Here is a 17425-nt window from a genome sequence, read left to right as displayed (position 1 = left end):
GCCTGTGCTGAAGAGGCCAGGAGGACTCAGGACACTGGGGGAGGGGCCGAGAAGAAGTGGCACTGCCCATGGTTGCTCCTTCGTTGCTCCTATTTGTGTGGACACCAGCGGGCCCCATTCTCTGTTTTCTGTGTCTCTACCTGCATTTGCAAAGGGGAGAAAGCTGGGAGCTGACCACGGTGCCTTGGTTCCAGGGGCCGTGTGAGGAGCGCCCAGCCCTTTCCTGGATGGACAGGGACTCTCGTGAACTCACCCTCTCCTGTTAATATTGTCCCTGCCACAACTCTGCTTTCCCAGGAAATGGGGATGGGGGTTGGAGTACCTGAGACATAATGTTTTCCCTGTGTGCCCCAGGAAAGAATGGACTTGGAGTTTCAGGTGACTTTCTGCTAAGAGAAAATTCCCGTGAGCAGAAAAAGGCAAATGAGGGAAGGGTCCTCTTTATTCAGAACCTTTCCTGGTGATCACGGGTGGGTCACAGACCTGCTCATTTCCCCCGGAAACCCCCTCCTCTCTAAGGAGAAGGCCACAAAGCCTGGAAATAAATGTTAAAGAGTTAGAGAGGTTTTTCTCAATTAGGATGGCACTGCCATGCTCAGAGACTATTTGGGCGTGTGTGGGGGGGGCATGCTGGGGGTGGGGGGAGTAATTTCACTCCATCAGTGAGGTGATAGGCCTTCCAGAACTTAGTGTGAGGCGAGAGATAACAAATGCGGTAAAGGCGCAGGACAGTCCCACGTAAGAAATTTCCCATTCAAAGTGCCAGTGTCAGCTCCTCAGAAGAAATGAATCAATTGACTTTATTTTTCTTTATAGCCCATATCCTCAACTGACATAGGATATTCTTGTTTATTTGCTTTTCTTCTGTCTCCACAGCTTGTAGAAAGTGAGCTCCAACAGAGAAGTGGCTGCTTTGTTTACAGCAGCATTTTCTGCCTCTGTAACTAGGGAAAACCACGAGATTCATGTTGCTCAGTAGTTAAAGATGCTTTGGATGGAAAGACCAGACCGTGACAGTGTCCAAAGGACCCTTCCCTGGTTTAGATCTTCTCTATTCTGCCTGAAATATTTTGTAGTTATTTAAATGACATTGTGCTACACATAAGGTCTATCTCTAATGTTTTCCATTCATCATTATCTTGTTTTAGATTTAACCTTAAAAACAATTTAGGTCTCGTTCAGTGGTTCTCAACTGTATGGATTTTTCCTCCCAGGGATCTTGGGCAACGTCTGGAGGTATTTTTTTGTGGTCAGAACTGTGGGTGAACTATTGGTACCTACTGGATAGAGACCAGGGATGTTGTTCAAAGGCCCGCAATGCACAGGACAAGCCCATACAACAAAGAATTCTCTGGTCCAAAATGAGCGTAGTGCAAGGTTGAAAATCCTCTGCAGACAAAGTCTTACTCTATAAGTTTTAACAAGAAAGAATATGACAATTTCCATGACAATAGCAACCTCTTAATATTTTATATGAGAACGAATCTGTATGTCAACCTGGGCAGGTGGGGCAGGTGGGGAAGGAAGAGGCTTCCTGGCAAGTCAGCCTTGTGGGGAGAAGACAGGAAGGAGCGGGTGGGCGGAGGGAGTGGGGGGAAGACAAGGGCTGTGATAAGAACAGGGTGTCTCCAGGGTGGAGAGGAGGCTAGTTCATGCCCAAGGGGACCCTGCCTGGCCTCCTTCTGGGTCCCCACAGAGGCCATGGGCCCCCACTTTTTGAAAGAAAGGGGCCAGGAGCCCCTATGGCTAACATTACCTCCTTGATGGCTGAGTCAGAAATCTGGGGCTTCTGAGTTCTCAGAAGTGGAAGAGGCTGAGTCAGCCGAGGTCTAAGTGGGGTGGGGCTGATAGGGACACAGGCCACTTGTGGGTGTGATGCCCTTAGGGTTGGCAAAGGTGGGGGCTGAGGAATTGAGGGAGGAGAGGGGCTGGGAGGTGCTGCAGCTGTTACTGGACTGGGACTACAAGGGGCCCCCATCTCCTTTTGGGGGGACCCCTAAGTGGGTTCAGTATGGGAAGAGCAGAGTGTCTTCAAGAAGTGCAGAGTAGGATGGTGGGGAGTCGGGATCTCATGATTCCACTTAAGCTCCTTTGCTGGGTGGCTCCGCAGGAGAAAGACAGGGGTCCGGGAGGTTGGCAGTGCTGTCCGTGGGAGCTGGTGGAGGTGGCCTGCGGTGGTCGGTGAGCCATGGTGGTGACGCAGGGCCCAGCAGGGTGAAAGCAGTTGATAGTTGAGTCCCCAGAGGTGCCTTGGACGGCCTCGACTTTCAGAGGGCCACCCGGCAAGAGGAGGTCCGCAGTGGAAAATGGGCCCCACTGGTGGCCTCTGCTGTAGATCCAGGCCGTGGAGTTTGAGTGCCCACCCAGCTGAGGATTTGGGCCCTGGCCTGGTGCGGTCCCCGCAGCAAGTGGCCCGCAGACAGGGGCCGAATATCAGGCTCTGTCTCATCCTGTGGGACCGAGGGGAAGGCGCTTCTGTACCGGGGCCCGCCGGGGCACAAGGAAGGGACCGCCCCCTTTCTCATCTGGGGCGCCCAGGCTCCGCCTCCTGCTCACTGTCGGGCTGTCAACCCGGAGCGGTTCCCGGTCCAACCCCGGGCTCGCTTTCTCGTTGCCTGAGGGCCCAGCACGGTCTCGCTGGCACTCGGGTCTGGGCGCTCTCCGACGGTGGAGGCCCTGGAGATCCCGGTCCCCGCTCTCAGAAGAGCGATCTTGAGGTCCCCGGGCCACACACCGCTCTCGGTGCGGAGCTGACCAAACCCTAAGCCTCGCGTAACCATCGCAGCGGAGCGAATGGCGCGGGGATGGGATTTGGGCCTCCTGGTGGGAACGCGCCTCCAAGCCCCTGTGACCGCCGCGGGCCGGGATTGGCGAGTGCTAGTCCCGCCACATCTTGACGGGTGGTTGTGGGCACCGAACGGGACCCGGTGCTCACCCTGGATGCCCTGGATGCGGCGCAGACTCCGGGCGCGGGGCGGCGGCGCGCACTCGCGCGTGCACAGGCCCCGCGCTCTTGCTGTTGTCCTGAAGCAGCGGGCGGTGGGGTGGGCCTTCGACGGGGACTCGGCTTCCAGAAGGTTCCCAAGTGCTCGGATGCGGCCCGAGCGAGGCGCACAGGGCTCAGGTGACGGTTGGCATAAAGGTTGTAGGATGTTGCCTGGGACACACCAGGCCGGGGGTGGGGTGGGGGGGGCGAGGACACAGACTGCAGGGCGCTGTGGCACCCCAATAACACGGCTGTGGGTGGTTGGCTCAGGAGCTGCCCCCAGTGTTGTAGTTGAGAGTTAAAGGGAGAAAGGCTAATTTCTATCAGGGCACAAAAATTACAGATCGACAGTTGCGTCAGGGTGGTGGGGAGACATGCTGACTGGAAGGCATCCCCTTCCTACGTGGTAAAAATGAAGGTAATCCCCTGGAATGCTCTTTGAGGGACAAAGAGATAGCAGTTTTACCGGTAACTGGGATGCATGTTTCATTCTTCTGGTTTATTATTAATGTCACTCTTTACAATTTAGTTCTTAAGGACAGGGTGAAAGCTGCTTATAGTTCATGTTTTAGCTTGGGAAGTGGATTTTGCGTAGGCTCTCCTATGATTTTCAACTTTTATCAGTTCATATAGATCATCTGTGAACACTCCAGCGATTTCACTCTGTCCACTTCTACTAGTCACCCCCGTACACAGGGTAGAGAGGCACACATTCCCCGCTGGGTAGAAAGCATCTGACTACAGAAAAAAAAAGAAAGTGTCCCAATGCTGCTGGGTAATGATGAGGCACTGAGGGTGGAGGTCAGGGCAAGGTGGTGAGGGCCACTGTTTGTGAGAACTTTCCCCTCAAAATCACATACAAAGGCACCTGCTGGGCCTGTTACAATGTGGTGATGGCTGAAGGATGGAAGTAGAGGCTGGTAGTTTAAGTATCACATCAGAGAGTGGACAACAGATCCTGCCCAGAGTCTAGAGGTGGAGGGTGAATGGTGAGGACACTACAGAGACCCCCTCCCCCCTTAATGAGGGAGCATCAAAGGCTCCTGTGGTTCAGAGAGGGGCCCAGGCCTGGGGGGCAGGGAGCTGTCAGCCCCCAGGTGCTGGGACTGAGCTCCTGACTGAGTCCAGTCACCGACAGTCCATTTTCGGGGGTAGATTCATACTTAAGGAATGTTGCCACGATTTATGATCCTGAATTTCAGAGAAACTCCTATGAGATAATTTTCTTAAGATGTTTTTTCCTAATGCCACCATCAGCCTAGTGCCACCCATTTGGGGCACCGACTGCAAATTGCATGCCCTGGTGCAAGGTTGGAATTGGTGGGAGGCCCTGGCTGCTGGGCCCTGGGGACCCTCTGCGTGTGCGCTGCTGCAGAGAGATGTGTTCTCTGTATGGAATAGTGCCCCCTGGCCGGCAGTCCCCAGGCCCCGGTGCCCTCCCCGCTCCCTGCAGCCCCCCACCCCCCAGCCCCATCACCGCCCTCACTGCAGTCTCTGAGCTGATCGGGCACATCTTCAGGGCCGTTGGCTCTCTTTGCTCTGCTCCTGATGACTGTCTGGTGTTGTCCATGACCAGGTGGGTTTCCTGAGGTGTGTGGTGTGTATGTTTGTGTGTTTAGGGGTGTGTGTGTGTGTGGTGACCCTGGACATGTGTGAAGTCTCAAGGTAAGGGGACTTGAGAGCCCTTTAACAAACATTTATTTTAAATGCAAGGGTTCATGGGCAGGCCTTCTGCATCTGATAAACACAGGTTCATCTTGTAGATCAATCCCTCTTCTTAACCTTCCTACCTTCCTGACGTTACAATGACTCATGACTCATTCCCCCCCCCCCCCCGTTTGCCTGGCCCCCTGCACCCTGCAGCTCTTCCCAATGGAGGGACAGCACATCTCCACCCCAGCCCCGTTTATCTCAGGCTTGGCCTTAAAAACATGGAGTCTGGGGATCTCCATCATCAAAAAGCCCCTCAGGTAATTCTCAAGAACAGTGAGAATATGAGCAACATTTCCCTAAATAGCATAATTTAGAGGTTCTCCCAGGAGGACAGATCACTGCTGTATTAGGGGTTACAGGAGATTTGCAAACTTGTCCTCCTCCTCCTAATCTATAAAAGTAAACCACCATATCCAAGCAATTATGTAGCGTTACCTGGACTCTACATAATTAGAGTTACCTTGGGGTTCGCAGTCACACCTCCATCACAGGCTGGAGAATGAGAGAGCCTTGCGCCGTAGAAAACGCTCGGTTGTTGTTTGCTGTGTCTGGGACGTAAATGCCTTTGATTCAATGATCAGTCAGACTCGGCTGCAGCAAACGCCGTGGAGATTAACACGCTGTACTTGTGCTTTACTGTGAGGTGATGTCCAGAAGTCTGTTTGCTCACTCGTAGGATGTGCACATTGTGTGACTGAGTGACACTGAACTGCCCCAAATCACCGCCAGCAGTTTGGCCTTAACAGTGTTTAGCGGTGCCTGCTCCCAACTTCCCATCAGGCCTGGGCACTACCACTTTTCTTATATTTTCCCAACTCTTGGATCTTTACCCCCCTAAAATGCAATTAATTGATTCCCTTGTGACCCCAGAGCCCCTTTTTGTGTACTTTCTTTAGAACTCATCAACCATATTGTAATTATTTGTTTACATGTATTAAAGAAAAACTTGTCCTGACACTTGTGAAAGGTGGCAAGACGCACTCTGTCCAGAGGGACTCCTACAGTGGGGTTTGCAACAGGGAATAGAGATTGAGCTCAATGTTGAATCAACAAAGAAAAGGAGGGATTTATAGCCAGGGTGCAGGGTGGGGCCGTCGGGGGATGGAAAATTACCAAGAGGGGAAAGTAATTCTTGCTAAACTGACCTAAGAGAATTCTTACTGAAGTCGGGCCAGAGTGATCAGATATCACCCGAGGACGGTGAGGGATGAGGAATTTGGTCAGATATGGAGGGTGATCAGATATCAAGGGTGGGGGATTCTGGCTAAACTGACTCAGCAGGATTCTTGCTAAATCTGGATGCTACAGGGTCGGAGGCAGAACCCAACGTCAGGTGTGATTGACCAGAGGCTCAGAGGAGCCTGGTTCAAGTCTGGTCACGGAGAGGGTCTTTGTTACGTGTTTCTCTCCACCCTGTACCATTCACCTCCAAACCGGGGTGTTGGGAGAAAGAAAGCGATTGATTGATATATTGATATAAATTTAAAGAGGACATATCAGGGAGATACAAGAGAGATTATATAATTTACCAGAGACTACCATGAATGTTATGCCAATATATTTTAAAACCAAGATTAAATGGTCAATTATCTAGATAAATGTAAACTGAAACTGACTCAAGAAAAAAAAAAGGGTAATATGAATTGAGCAATAAGCATTAAAGAAATTACAGTGAGAGCCAGTATTTTCCCTCCTCCAACCACACAGTGCCAGGCTCTGGTGTCTTTATGGGTGAGTTCTAGCAAATCTCCAGTTAAAGACAATCCTCAACAAACCGTCTCAGAGAATTATAAGGTTTAAAAAGAGAACATTCCCTAACTCATTTTATGGGATTAGTATAACTGACACTAAAACCAGACAAGAAAATATGGACCAATTTCACTTACTAATATACATACAAAATCAAATTAAATATCCGTGAAACCCAATCCAGAATTAATAATAACCAACCAACCAACAAAAAGTATCATGACCAAGTGGAGTTTATATCAGGAAAGCAAATATGTTTCAATATTAAAATGTAATTCACCACATCAACCACATTTGATAAAATTCAAACCTAATTCCTGAACAAATATCCTATGAATCTCCTCGTCGAGCTGTCTAAATACTGGATTTGTTCACAGAATTAATACACTTAGAACAGAGGTGGCATCCTCTAAACACTAAGCTAATGTGCACATGTCCTCAAACCACTTCTCTCTCATGCGTCCTGTCTCTCTTTCCCCTCACATTGTGGTTGGTTTCCCCAGTTGTATCTATAAAATGGGGATGGATGGGGGTGATTTCTGAGACCCATTCTAGCTTGGCCTCCCTGGCCCTTGGAGTCAATCCCACACCCCATTTGGGCAGCGCAGCAGCTGCAGCCATAGTCTCAAGCAGCTGCCACGGTGGGCTCTGGTTCTTGGGAGATGGGCAATGCTGTGCGAGGGACCAACTGCCAAAGATGAAGCTGGCACAGTAGCCTAGGCAGCTCCCGGCGTCCTCTGGGCCCAGGGCCCAGCCAATTTCTGTTTTGTTCCTGTCCCAGATCATTCGGTCGATCTTTCAGCAATTACACTGAACTCTTTTGGTCTCTGGGAACTCTTCCTTGTTCTGACTGCATCTTTTCATTCAGCAATCTTCCTGAATCCCGAAAAAGTCTAAGGATGTTTACATGTCTTTCCAAACTTGTGAGTTTCCCCCCAGTCGCCGGTCCATTTGCTCCACATCCTGCCTGCATGCCCTGTCCTCACAGTGTGTGCACCTTGGTCACCTGGCTGTTCTTCATCGCCCCCTTTTCTTTCGTTACAGATTGTTCTCAAATGTCTTATGATTCCTGGTTGTAAAGTCCATGTTATTAAGAACTTGGTTGATCATCAAGGGCTTTTGGTAAAGGTCTGCACTGAGCTTGTCTGTCTACGCTGGGGCTTTTTTTTACCTCTTGAATAGGGCACAAAAAACTTAAAACTTTTCTTTTGTTTTCACATATCATATTGAATATAGTCAAAAGAATTATTTATAACATCTGCGCAGGGCATGGAGAGCAACCATTTTTTAAAAACCCACCATGTGTCTTCACCCGGCTTAAGGAAGAAGAAAACAGTTCCCCACAGGCCCTGTGTGCTCCAACCCAACCCACTCCCAGCCCCCCCACCCCAGCAGCAGTATGCAAAATAGCCTCCAACGCTATCTGCACTAGTTTCCAACCACACACTGTATCCTTGAGCCATATATTTTATTTTGAGTGTTTTAGAAGTTCATAAAAATGAAATTACACTGAATTTTCTTCTACTTGCTTTGTTCAGTCAAAATTACGTTCCCCAAACCCACTCGCGTAGACTTGCATGGCTGGCTGTGGCTTTTGCATTTTCATTGCTATATCGTCTCCCACTGTGTTAACTGACCACATTTTATTTCTCTCAAATCGGTTATTGGTGAACATTTCGGATGGCGTTTGATTTTGTTTTTGTGCTGCACAAACTCTGTCATTATGCACATTCCTGTTTCTACATGTCTGTTGTTACACACACACACACACACACACACACACACACACACACACACACATTCCTGGGCTGTGACATCAGCTTTCTGCTGGGTGGTCTTTCCCTTGTCACTTTGTAGGAGTCCTTTATATATTCGGAATACGATTCTTTGTCAGCTGTGTGTGCTGCACAACGCTTTCCCAGTTAGTGGCTTGTCTTTTGACTGTCTTCATAGTTTCCTTTTATAAATAGATGTTAATTTTAGTACAGTAGAATTTATCTCTTTTGCCTTTACATTAACACTTTCCTATCTAATTTGGAATACTTCCCCAAGGCTGCATGTGTGTGTGACTCATTTTTCCAGAATCGTTTATGAAAAGTGTTTCATTTCCCCAACTTATCTGTAATCCCGCCTCTGTTATAAAGTTTCTGTGTGTGTGGGAGTAGTTCTCAATTTTATACAGTCCCCCAGTGTCCCAGCAGTACGCTGTCTGAAATAGTGCCGTAATGATACATCTTGTCATGTAGGGGGGCAGTTGCCACCTTGTGACTCTTCTTCTTTGTTATACTATTTAATTTTAGAACTGGCTTGTCAAATTAAAAGAAAATGCCTAGGACTTGATCCAGAAACTCATAATTCTATAGATAACTGGGAAGAATGGCATCGTCATTGTACTCAGCCTTCCTATTAATGAAAATAGTATCTCTCTCTTCATCTGTTGAATTATTTATCATCTGTTAGTTATTGCTAGTATGTCTTTCAGCCAAGTTTCATGTTTTTCTATATAAAGAGCTTGCATATAGATGTATTTATTCCTAGATTGCTATTACTAGTATTATCTTTAAAAAGTGCACGTGTATTTTAAAGCAATAGCATTGAGTCTCATGGATCCCATATCTGCCAATCTTGGTAAATTACAGTATGGATCCTGATCATTGATCAGGTTTTTCTGAGTTTTCCATAAGGCAATAGTACCACCTTTAAACTATGACCTTGTTTTTTTTTATTTAGTTCTCAGACCTTTTATTTTACCGTTTTAGTCATGCTGCACGGCAAGCAACCCAGATGTACAGTTAGAAGTGGTGATGGCAGACACCCTGCCTCGCTCCCTGATCTTAAAAAGTACATGTGCTGTAGCTTTTGTAGACACTCTTTGTCAGATTAAGGAAGCTCCTTTTATTTCTGGTTTACTGAGGTTTGTTTTTTTTGTTTTTTTTTTAATTTTATTGGGGAATACTGGGGAACAGTGTGTTTCTCCAGGGCCCATAGGCTCCAAGTAGTTGTCCTTCAATCTAGTTGTGGAGGGCACAGCTCACTGGCCCATGTAAGAATCGAACCAGCAACCCTGTCATTCAGAGCTTGTGCTCTGACCAACTGAGCCATTCGATCGTCCCATTTTTTTTTTCCTGAGTTTTTAACATAAGTTTTATGTTAACATGTTAAGTGGAGGCTGAATTTTAAGTGGAGTGGGATTTTTTTGTCTTTCAAAAAATGTATATGGTTTTTCTTCTTTAAACCATTAATGTTGTGAATTACACTGATTTTCTACCGTTAAACTCACTGTATTCCCAGAATGAACCCACTTTTCATGCACAGTATCTTTTTCATTAATTGCTGGAGTGTGGTTACATATATACAAATATTCTGTAGGATGTTCGTATATGCTGATGTTAGCCTGTTATTTTCCCTTCTGAGTTCTTTCTGGTTTGGGGGCGGTCAAGGTTATACTAGCCTCACAAGAGCTGGAGAAGTGTTCTCTTTTCTGTTTTCTGTAAGGGTATGTGTAAGATTAGGATGCATTTTTCCTTAAATGCTGGGAAACTCCCTATCAAATTATCTAGATTTTGTGTAACCTTTATTGGAAGGATCAAAAATACTAACTCAGTTTCTATATTGGTTAAGGGGCCCACTCATGCCTTTCTTCCTTCTTGACTCAGTTCTGGTTTCATTTTATCTTTCTAGGTATTCATTCCTTTTATCTAATTTTTCAAATATTTACAATAAGGATGCTCGTAATATCCCTCTATTTTCTGCTGTCTGTCATTGTTTCCTTTTTCACTCCTAGTATTGCTTCTTTTGCCAGCACTTACTTTTTCTTAATAATCTTGCCAGAAGTTTGGTTTTTAAAGAAGCATCTCTGGACTTTAATTCTAATACATAGTAACCAGCTGCTGAGGTTTTTGCTTTTAGCTTTACTTTCTTTCTCCTTTGAATTTTTGTTCTTTTTTTCTTACTTCTAAAGTGACAACTAACTCATGAACAACTATACTTTTCTTTTTTTCCACTTTAAGCATTTTAACACTTTAAATTTACTCACAAGTCACATTTCAGCTGCATCCTGTGTGCTTTCCATAAACTATATTTGCCCTGAGTTATATATATTTTCAAATTTCCATTACCATTTCTTCTTCAAAGCATGAGGTTTTTTTTGAAAAGGTTGTTTCCATGCATATGGTGCTTTTCTGGTTACCCTTCCACTCAGTTTTCTAACTTCATCGCACAATGTTCAGAGGACATTGTTGTGTGATTCAGTCTTTGAGTATTTGTTGAAATTTGCTTTTTGGCCTAGTATGTGGCAATATTCATAAATGTGCCATGTGTGCTTGAAAAAAATGTATTACAATATAATATATATGTCGCTAGCTCAAGCGTCTTGCATAGTCCAGATATTCTCTAGCCTTACTTTTTAGTTTGCTCTCTAGATTAGTGAGAGACATATGCTTAAATCTCCTACCAAGAGATTGAATTCCAAGTGATTTTTTTCCATTTTTTAAAATTAGTTTCTGGTGTACAAATCAACATAATAGTTAGACATTTAAACCCCTCATAAAGTGATAACCCACTCCCCAAGCTACTACTCCTCTGACATCTTTTTTCTTTTTCTCTTTTTTTTAATTTATTGGGGTGACAATTGTTAGTGAAATTACATAGATTTCAGGTGTACAATTCTGTATTACATCATCTATAAATCCGTTTGTGTGTTCACCACCCAGAGTCAGTTCTCCTTCCATCACCATATATTTGATCCCTCTTACCCTCACCTCCCACCCCCCACCCCCTTTACCCTCTGGTAACCACTAAACTATTGTCTGTGTCTGTGTCCTCTGACATCTTATATAGCTGTTACAATACCATCGACTATCTTTCCTATGTTGTACTCACATCCTGTGACTATATACACCTATATATTTAGTTATAGTTGACATTCAATATTATTCTACTTCAGCTTCAGGTGTATAGCACAGTGGTCAGGCGTCTACACAGTCTATGACGTGATCCCCTGATAAGTCCAGTGCCCATCTAGCACCTTACATGATCTTTAGAACATTGTTGATTATATTCCCCATACTGTATTAACTACCAATTTGTATTTCTTAATGCCTTCACCTTTTTCACCCTGCCCCCAACCCCATTCCCACCTATCACCCTGATAGATCTAGTATCTATCTGGTACCATACCTAGTTATTACAGTATTATTGACCATATTCCTTATGCTATACCCTAAATCCCCATGACTACTGTGTAACAACCAATTTGTACTTCTTAATCCCTTTCCCTTTCACCCATCCTTACCCCCCTCCCATCTTAAAGAAGTCCCTCTAAGATTCCTTGTAATACTGGTTTGGTGGTGATGAACTCCTTCAGCTTTTTCTTGTCTGGGAAGCTCTTTATCTGTCCTTCAATTCTAAATGACAGCCTTGCTGGGTAGAGCAATCGTGGTTGTATGTCATTGCTTTTCATCACTTGAAATATTTCCTGCCATTCCCTTCTTGCCTGCAAAGTTTCTGTTGAGAAATCAGCTGACAGTCGTACGGGGGCTCCCTTGTAGGTAACTAACTGCTTTTCTCTTGCTGCTTTTAAGATTCTCTCTTTGTATTGAACCTTTAGCATTTTTATTATGATGTGTCTCAGTGTTGGCCTCTTTGGGTTCATCTTGTTTGGGACTCTATGTGCTTTCTGGGCTTGTATGTCTTATTTCCTTCACCAGGTGAGGGAATTTTTTTGTCATTATTTCCTCAAATAGGTTTTCAATTCTCTTCTCCTTCTGGTACCCCTATGATGCAAATGTTGGTACACTTGATATTGTCCCAGAGGCCCCTTAAACTCTCCTCAATTTTTTGGATTCTTTTTTATTTTTGCTGTTGTGGTTGGGTGTTTTCTACATCACTGGTTGGATCCTCTGCTTCATCTAATCTACTTTTTATTCCCTGTAATATATTCTCCATTTCCAGAAATAATTGTATCCTTTATTTCTGACTCGTTCTTTTTTATGGTTTTCATCTCCATTTTTGTGCTTCCTGTCTCTCTGTTGAAGTTTTCCCTGAGATCATCGAGCATTCTTATAACCAGTATTTGGAACTCTGCATCTGATAGATTGCTTATCTCTGTTTCACTTCGTTCTTTTTCTGGAGCTTTGTTCTGTTCTTTTATTTGGGACATATTTATTTGTCTCCCCATTTAGGCTGCCTCCCTGTGTTTGTTTCTAAGTATTAGTAGGGCTGCTATGTCTCCCGGTCTTAGTAGAATGGCCTTATGTAGTAGGTGTGCTGAGGGGTTCAGTGGCGCAGTCTTTCTGGTCGCCTGAGCCATGCGTTCCAAGTGTGTCCCTTGTGTAGGTTGTGTGTGCCCTCCTCTTGTAGATGAGCCTTGGTTGATAATTGCACATCAATGTGAGGCACTGACTCTTGGGCTCACCGGGTGTGAGGACTGGCCTGGACTACAGTGGAAGAGCCGCTGTGAGGGGCTGACCCTAGGGCTTCAGCTCGTCTTGCAGCTGGCCACTGTGGGTGCCAGCCCTAGGACCACCTTGGAGGGGATCCACTGTAGGTCTACTTCAGCCACAGCTGGTGCCCCACCTGGGGCCACCCAGCAGGAACCAGAAAGAAATCTGCAGATGGTTGCCATCTGTGCTATGCTTGGAAGCGCCTTGAGAGGCCAAGCCATGAACCTAGGCCAGCTGCATTTTGTGCCGGCTTAGGGCTGCTCAGACAGAGGCACAGGACACACTCAAGCCAGATGTTGCTTGTCTGGGTTCCAGGAACCTCTGAGAGTCTAGGATAGTCTACAGCATGAGCCAAGGCAGGCGATATGCATGAAAAAGCCACTGGAAGTGCTTGGATATGCCTGAAAGTTGGGCGGGGCTGGGTATCAAATTGCCAGGGTGTGGGGGATTAATGGTGGATACTCCAATATGGTGGCTGCCAGCTTCCACACGCTGGTAATAGGGAGGGCTCAACAAAGAAACAATGGTCTCCACCAGCTCCCCCATCCAGGAGAAAGCTGCCTCTCCTAGCCCCGGCCCAAGCCAGACAACTCACTTCCCCACCATTTGTCCCTGACGCCTTTCCAGCTGCTGCCCCAATGCTGGAGCTCAGAGCAAGTGAATCCGTTGGTGGGTAAGTCCGTTTGCTGTCCCTTTAAGAGGAGCGCCTGGGAGTGCAGCCGCACTCAGTCTCCCTCAGTCACAATCTCGCTGGTTTTCACAGCTAGAAATTACGGGGACTTCTCTCCCCAGCACTGGAACCCTGGGCTGAAGTGGGGCTGGGATTTCTTGCCCTTCTAGGCGATGGTGAGGGACCCCCACAACCAAAATAGCCCTCCCAATCTTTAATGGTCACACACGGGTGTGGGACCAGCCTGTTCTGTGTCTCTGACCTTCCTACCAGTCTGGAGGTGTCTTCTTCTGCATGTCCTTAGTTGAAAGGTTTCAGTTCAGCTTAATTTTAGGCTATTCTCTATAATGGTTGTTTTGCAGATTAGTTGTAATTTTGATGTGGCTGTGAGAGAACATAAACACATCGTTTACCCACTGTGTCATCTTGGTTCCTCCCCAAGTGATTTTTAAGGAGAGATGTGACAACCTAAAACATGTTAGCTCAAAAACCTGAAAAAAATCTCTAATAAAATTGAACCATCAAGGGCAGCCAGATGGCTCAGTTGGTTAGAGCGTGAGCTCTGAGCAACGGGATTGCCAGTTCGATTCCCACATAGGCCAGTGAGCTGCACCCTCCGCAACTAGATTGAAGACAATGAGCTGCTGCTGAGCTGCTGCTGAGCTCCCAGTGGGCGGTCAGATGGCTCAGTTGGTTAGAGCGCATGCTCTCAACAACAAGGTTGCTGGTTCGACTCCCACATGGGATGGTGGGCTGTGCCCACCTGCCCCACAACTAGATTGAAAACAGTGACTGGACTTGGAGCTGAGCTGCGCCCTCCACAACTAAGACTGAAGGACAACAACTTGACTTGGGAAAAACACACGGTTCCCCAATAAAGTCCTGGAAATACACACCGTTCCCCTTTCCCAATAAAATCTTAAAAAAAAAAAAAGAAAAGAAAAGAAAAAAAAAGAAAGCCCTGGGGGTGGGGAAGGGATATTGAACCATCAAGAGTTACTTAGTTACTATTTACTTGAGCAGCATATTGCTTTTTGTTAAGTGAACTTGCTGTCCTAAAGCAAAATGAAGAGTTTATAGTATCACTCCAATTTTTGGAAATTCAATAGGTTAAAACCACTCTAACTTTTGGCAACCTGATCTAACTTAGTAGCACAATGTTCACAGAAAAGAACGTGGTTGTACAAGTCAGTCTTTGCATATTTGCAGAAATGGGCTTTTTAGCCTAGTGTGTGGCAAATATTCATAAATGTGCCATGCGTGCTTGAAAAAAAGTGTATTACAATATACTATTTTCAGGATGTAGCAGAGAAAAGAATGGGCACACATGATAAATGAGAGTGAGGACGAAGGTAAGGAGTTGAGTGAATTCATTCAACACTTAATTATTCAGGGGCTATTATGTGTTATAAGCAACATTAGTAGTAAGTTACGTTCAAATATCCATTTTAAACCATTTTAGTCTTGTGTTAATTTTCATTTATTTTAATATTTTTAACTCTACTTAATTTATTATTACTTGATTCATAGTTATCTATTTTTATGCTTTCTTTTTATTTATGTCCTTTTATCTTTATTACAAAATTTTATTTCTGTTTGTCCATTTAATGTATTTTATATTTCTATATTTTATTTTATCATGTTCTTTTATATTTTATTTTATGCTTACTTTTTATTTGTCTTATTATTTATTTTTGCTATGAATTTTTATTTCAGCTTGGTCTTTTACATATTTTACATTTATATACGTTATCCACCAGCACGGAAGTCTATGTGCGGACCCTGTACGAGGAACACCTGGGACTCCAGCCACCCTCGTCTAACTCAACCACAATCTCCCCTGGTTTTTACAGCCAGAAATTATGGGGACTTCTATTACTGTCACTGGAATCCTGGGCTGGGGAGCCTGTTGTGGGGCTGGGACCCCTCACTCCTCAGGGGGTACCTCCCCAACCTAGATATTCTCCCGATTTTTAATCCCCACTCATGGGTGTGGACCAGACAATTCTGAGTCTCTGCCCTTCCTATCATTCTCTACATGGCTTGTTTTGTATGTCCTCAGTTATAGGATTTCTGTTCAGCTAGACTTCAAGTGATTCTCAATGCTGGTCGTTTTGTAGTTTAGTTGTAACATCGCATGCTTTCTTTGTCATTTGTCTTATTATTGATCTCTGTTGTGAATTTTTATATCATTTTTTTCATTTCTGCCTATATTACATTTATGTATTTAATTTTATCGTGTTCCTTATAGTTCCTCTGTTTTCTTTTTTTAAATGTTTTTATTTATTTTATTTTATTTTATTGGGGAACAGTGTGTTTCTCCAGGGCCCATCAGCTTCAAGTCATTGTCCTTCAATCTAGTTGTGGAGGGCGCAACTCAGCTCCAAGTCCAGTCGCCATTTTCAATCTTTAGTTGTAGGGGGCGCAGCCCACCATCCCATGCGGGAATTGAACCGCAACCCTGTTGTTCAGAGCTGGCGCTCTAACCAACTGAGCCATCCGGCCACCCCCTCATGTTTTCCTTTTGTCTTTGGTCTTATTATTCGCCTCTGTTGTGAATTTTTATATCTTTTTTTTTTCATTTTGCCCTATATTGCATTTGTGAATTTTAATAAGGTGGATCAAGGAGGCAGCAGATAGACCAGTTAGGAGACCCTACAACAACCCATGTAGGGGTGATAGTGGTTTAGACCTGAGTATTTGGGTTCTATTTATATTTTGTAAACTGATTGCACGGTTGCTGATGGATGAGAGATTAGTGCGAGAGCAAGAGAGGCATCAAGGCTAATGCCAAGATTTCCAGCCTGAGCATCTGGAAGGATGGAATTGACCTTGACTGAGAAGAGGAAGACTCTGGTCAGATCAGATTGGAAGGTGCAGGAATAAAGACCTTGGTTGTGCACATGTTACATTACAGGTGCCCCAAGAATGTCTACGATAGATACCCCAGATTGATTTAGCTCATTCTCTTCCAACCCCCTGGAAAACACACCAAAGCCTGGGAATCTGACGACAGCAGTTCCTGGAATCTCTAACAGCAGATGCAAGTGTGTGAGGCCTGAAAGAGGGAAGTAGTTCCTGTGAGATGCGGGTGTGCCTCTCTCGTCACTCAGGGCCACAGAGATGGTGGCTCCCAAGCCTGTCGTTACCAAGTGGCCACAGAGGTCTGTGGCTCGAGATAAACGCAGCGTCTCGATTTCCCAGTTTCTTCATCCAGGAAGTAGCAACAGCTTTTTTTTCTTGTGAGCCATATCTCCAGTCTTGTCCTTGGAGATCATTCCTGAACCTGCACCTTGAGTCTGCTTCCAAATATATAACTAAAAAATAAAAATTAAGTTCAATAAGTAATATTTCTCTAAAACACCAAGGCAGGCCATTTATGGACTGGTGAGGGTACTGGGTCATGAAACCAGGATTGTAGAATTTTCAGTTCTCTGCTCCTAATGTCAAAAACAAAACAAAGCAAACAGAGAGAACATGTCAGTGCCCATCATATGTCATTTGGACAAAGACCCAAGAAGTCTGGGTTTCTCAGGTGAATCTTAATTCAGCTGTGTAAGGCCCAGAGGGGTCATCTTGTTTTGATGTGAATGACCTACAACCCTAAGGAGATTTGAACTCTCACTGTGGCTGGAACGTGAAATTATTTTTCTATTTCTAATATTTACACTATGAGCAAAGCCAGCTCTAGCTCACTCCTGTTGGATGTTCTCTTTCTTGTATATGTAACAACAGTGGATGTTGCTGTGATAAGCCCTGTGTCTCTGAGTGTTTTGTTCAGAGTGATCACAGGAAGATTCTGCCATCTCAGTCAGGGCCACGCTGAGGACATCTGTGACAGCTCCCCTGGACGGAACCAAAGTC

At 45.2% G+C, this 17425-nt stretch overlaps 1 protein-coding gene across 2 annotated transcripts in view; it reads left to right on the top strand.

The window, feature by feature from the left end:
• The window catches only part of CD177 (CD177 molecule), a 99323-nt gene that overhangs the window by 33910 nt on the left and 47988 nt on the right, over positions 1–17425 (top strand). The window contains exon 1 of one of the 2 annotated variants that reach the window (XM_074314227.2): positions 3079–3142. The exons of the other annotated variant lie outside the window; for it this stretch is intronic. Coding sequence (XP_074170328.2) covers positions 3094–3142 — 49 coding nt within the window. The 5' untranslated portion in view covers positions 3079–3093. Of the gene's footprint in view, positions 1–3078; positions 3143–17425 lie in introns of those variants that run through there. 2 annotated transcript variants of the gene reach the window in all.

Source organism: Rhinolophus sinicus, chromosome 8 (assembly GCF_057876585.1).
Source record: "Rhinolophus sinicus isolate RSI-liver-muscle chromosome 8, RSI-T2T, whole genome shotgun sequence".
NCBI classification, from domain to species: domain Eukaryota; kingdom Metazoa; phylum Chordata; class Mammalia; order Chiroptera; family Rhinolophidae; genus Rhinolophus; species Rhinolophus sinicus.
The sequence above is the reverse complement of the archived record's forward strand: the minus strand, read 5'-3'. Positions and strand labels throughout refer to the sequence as shown.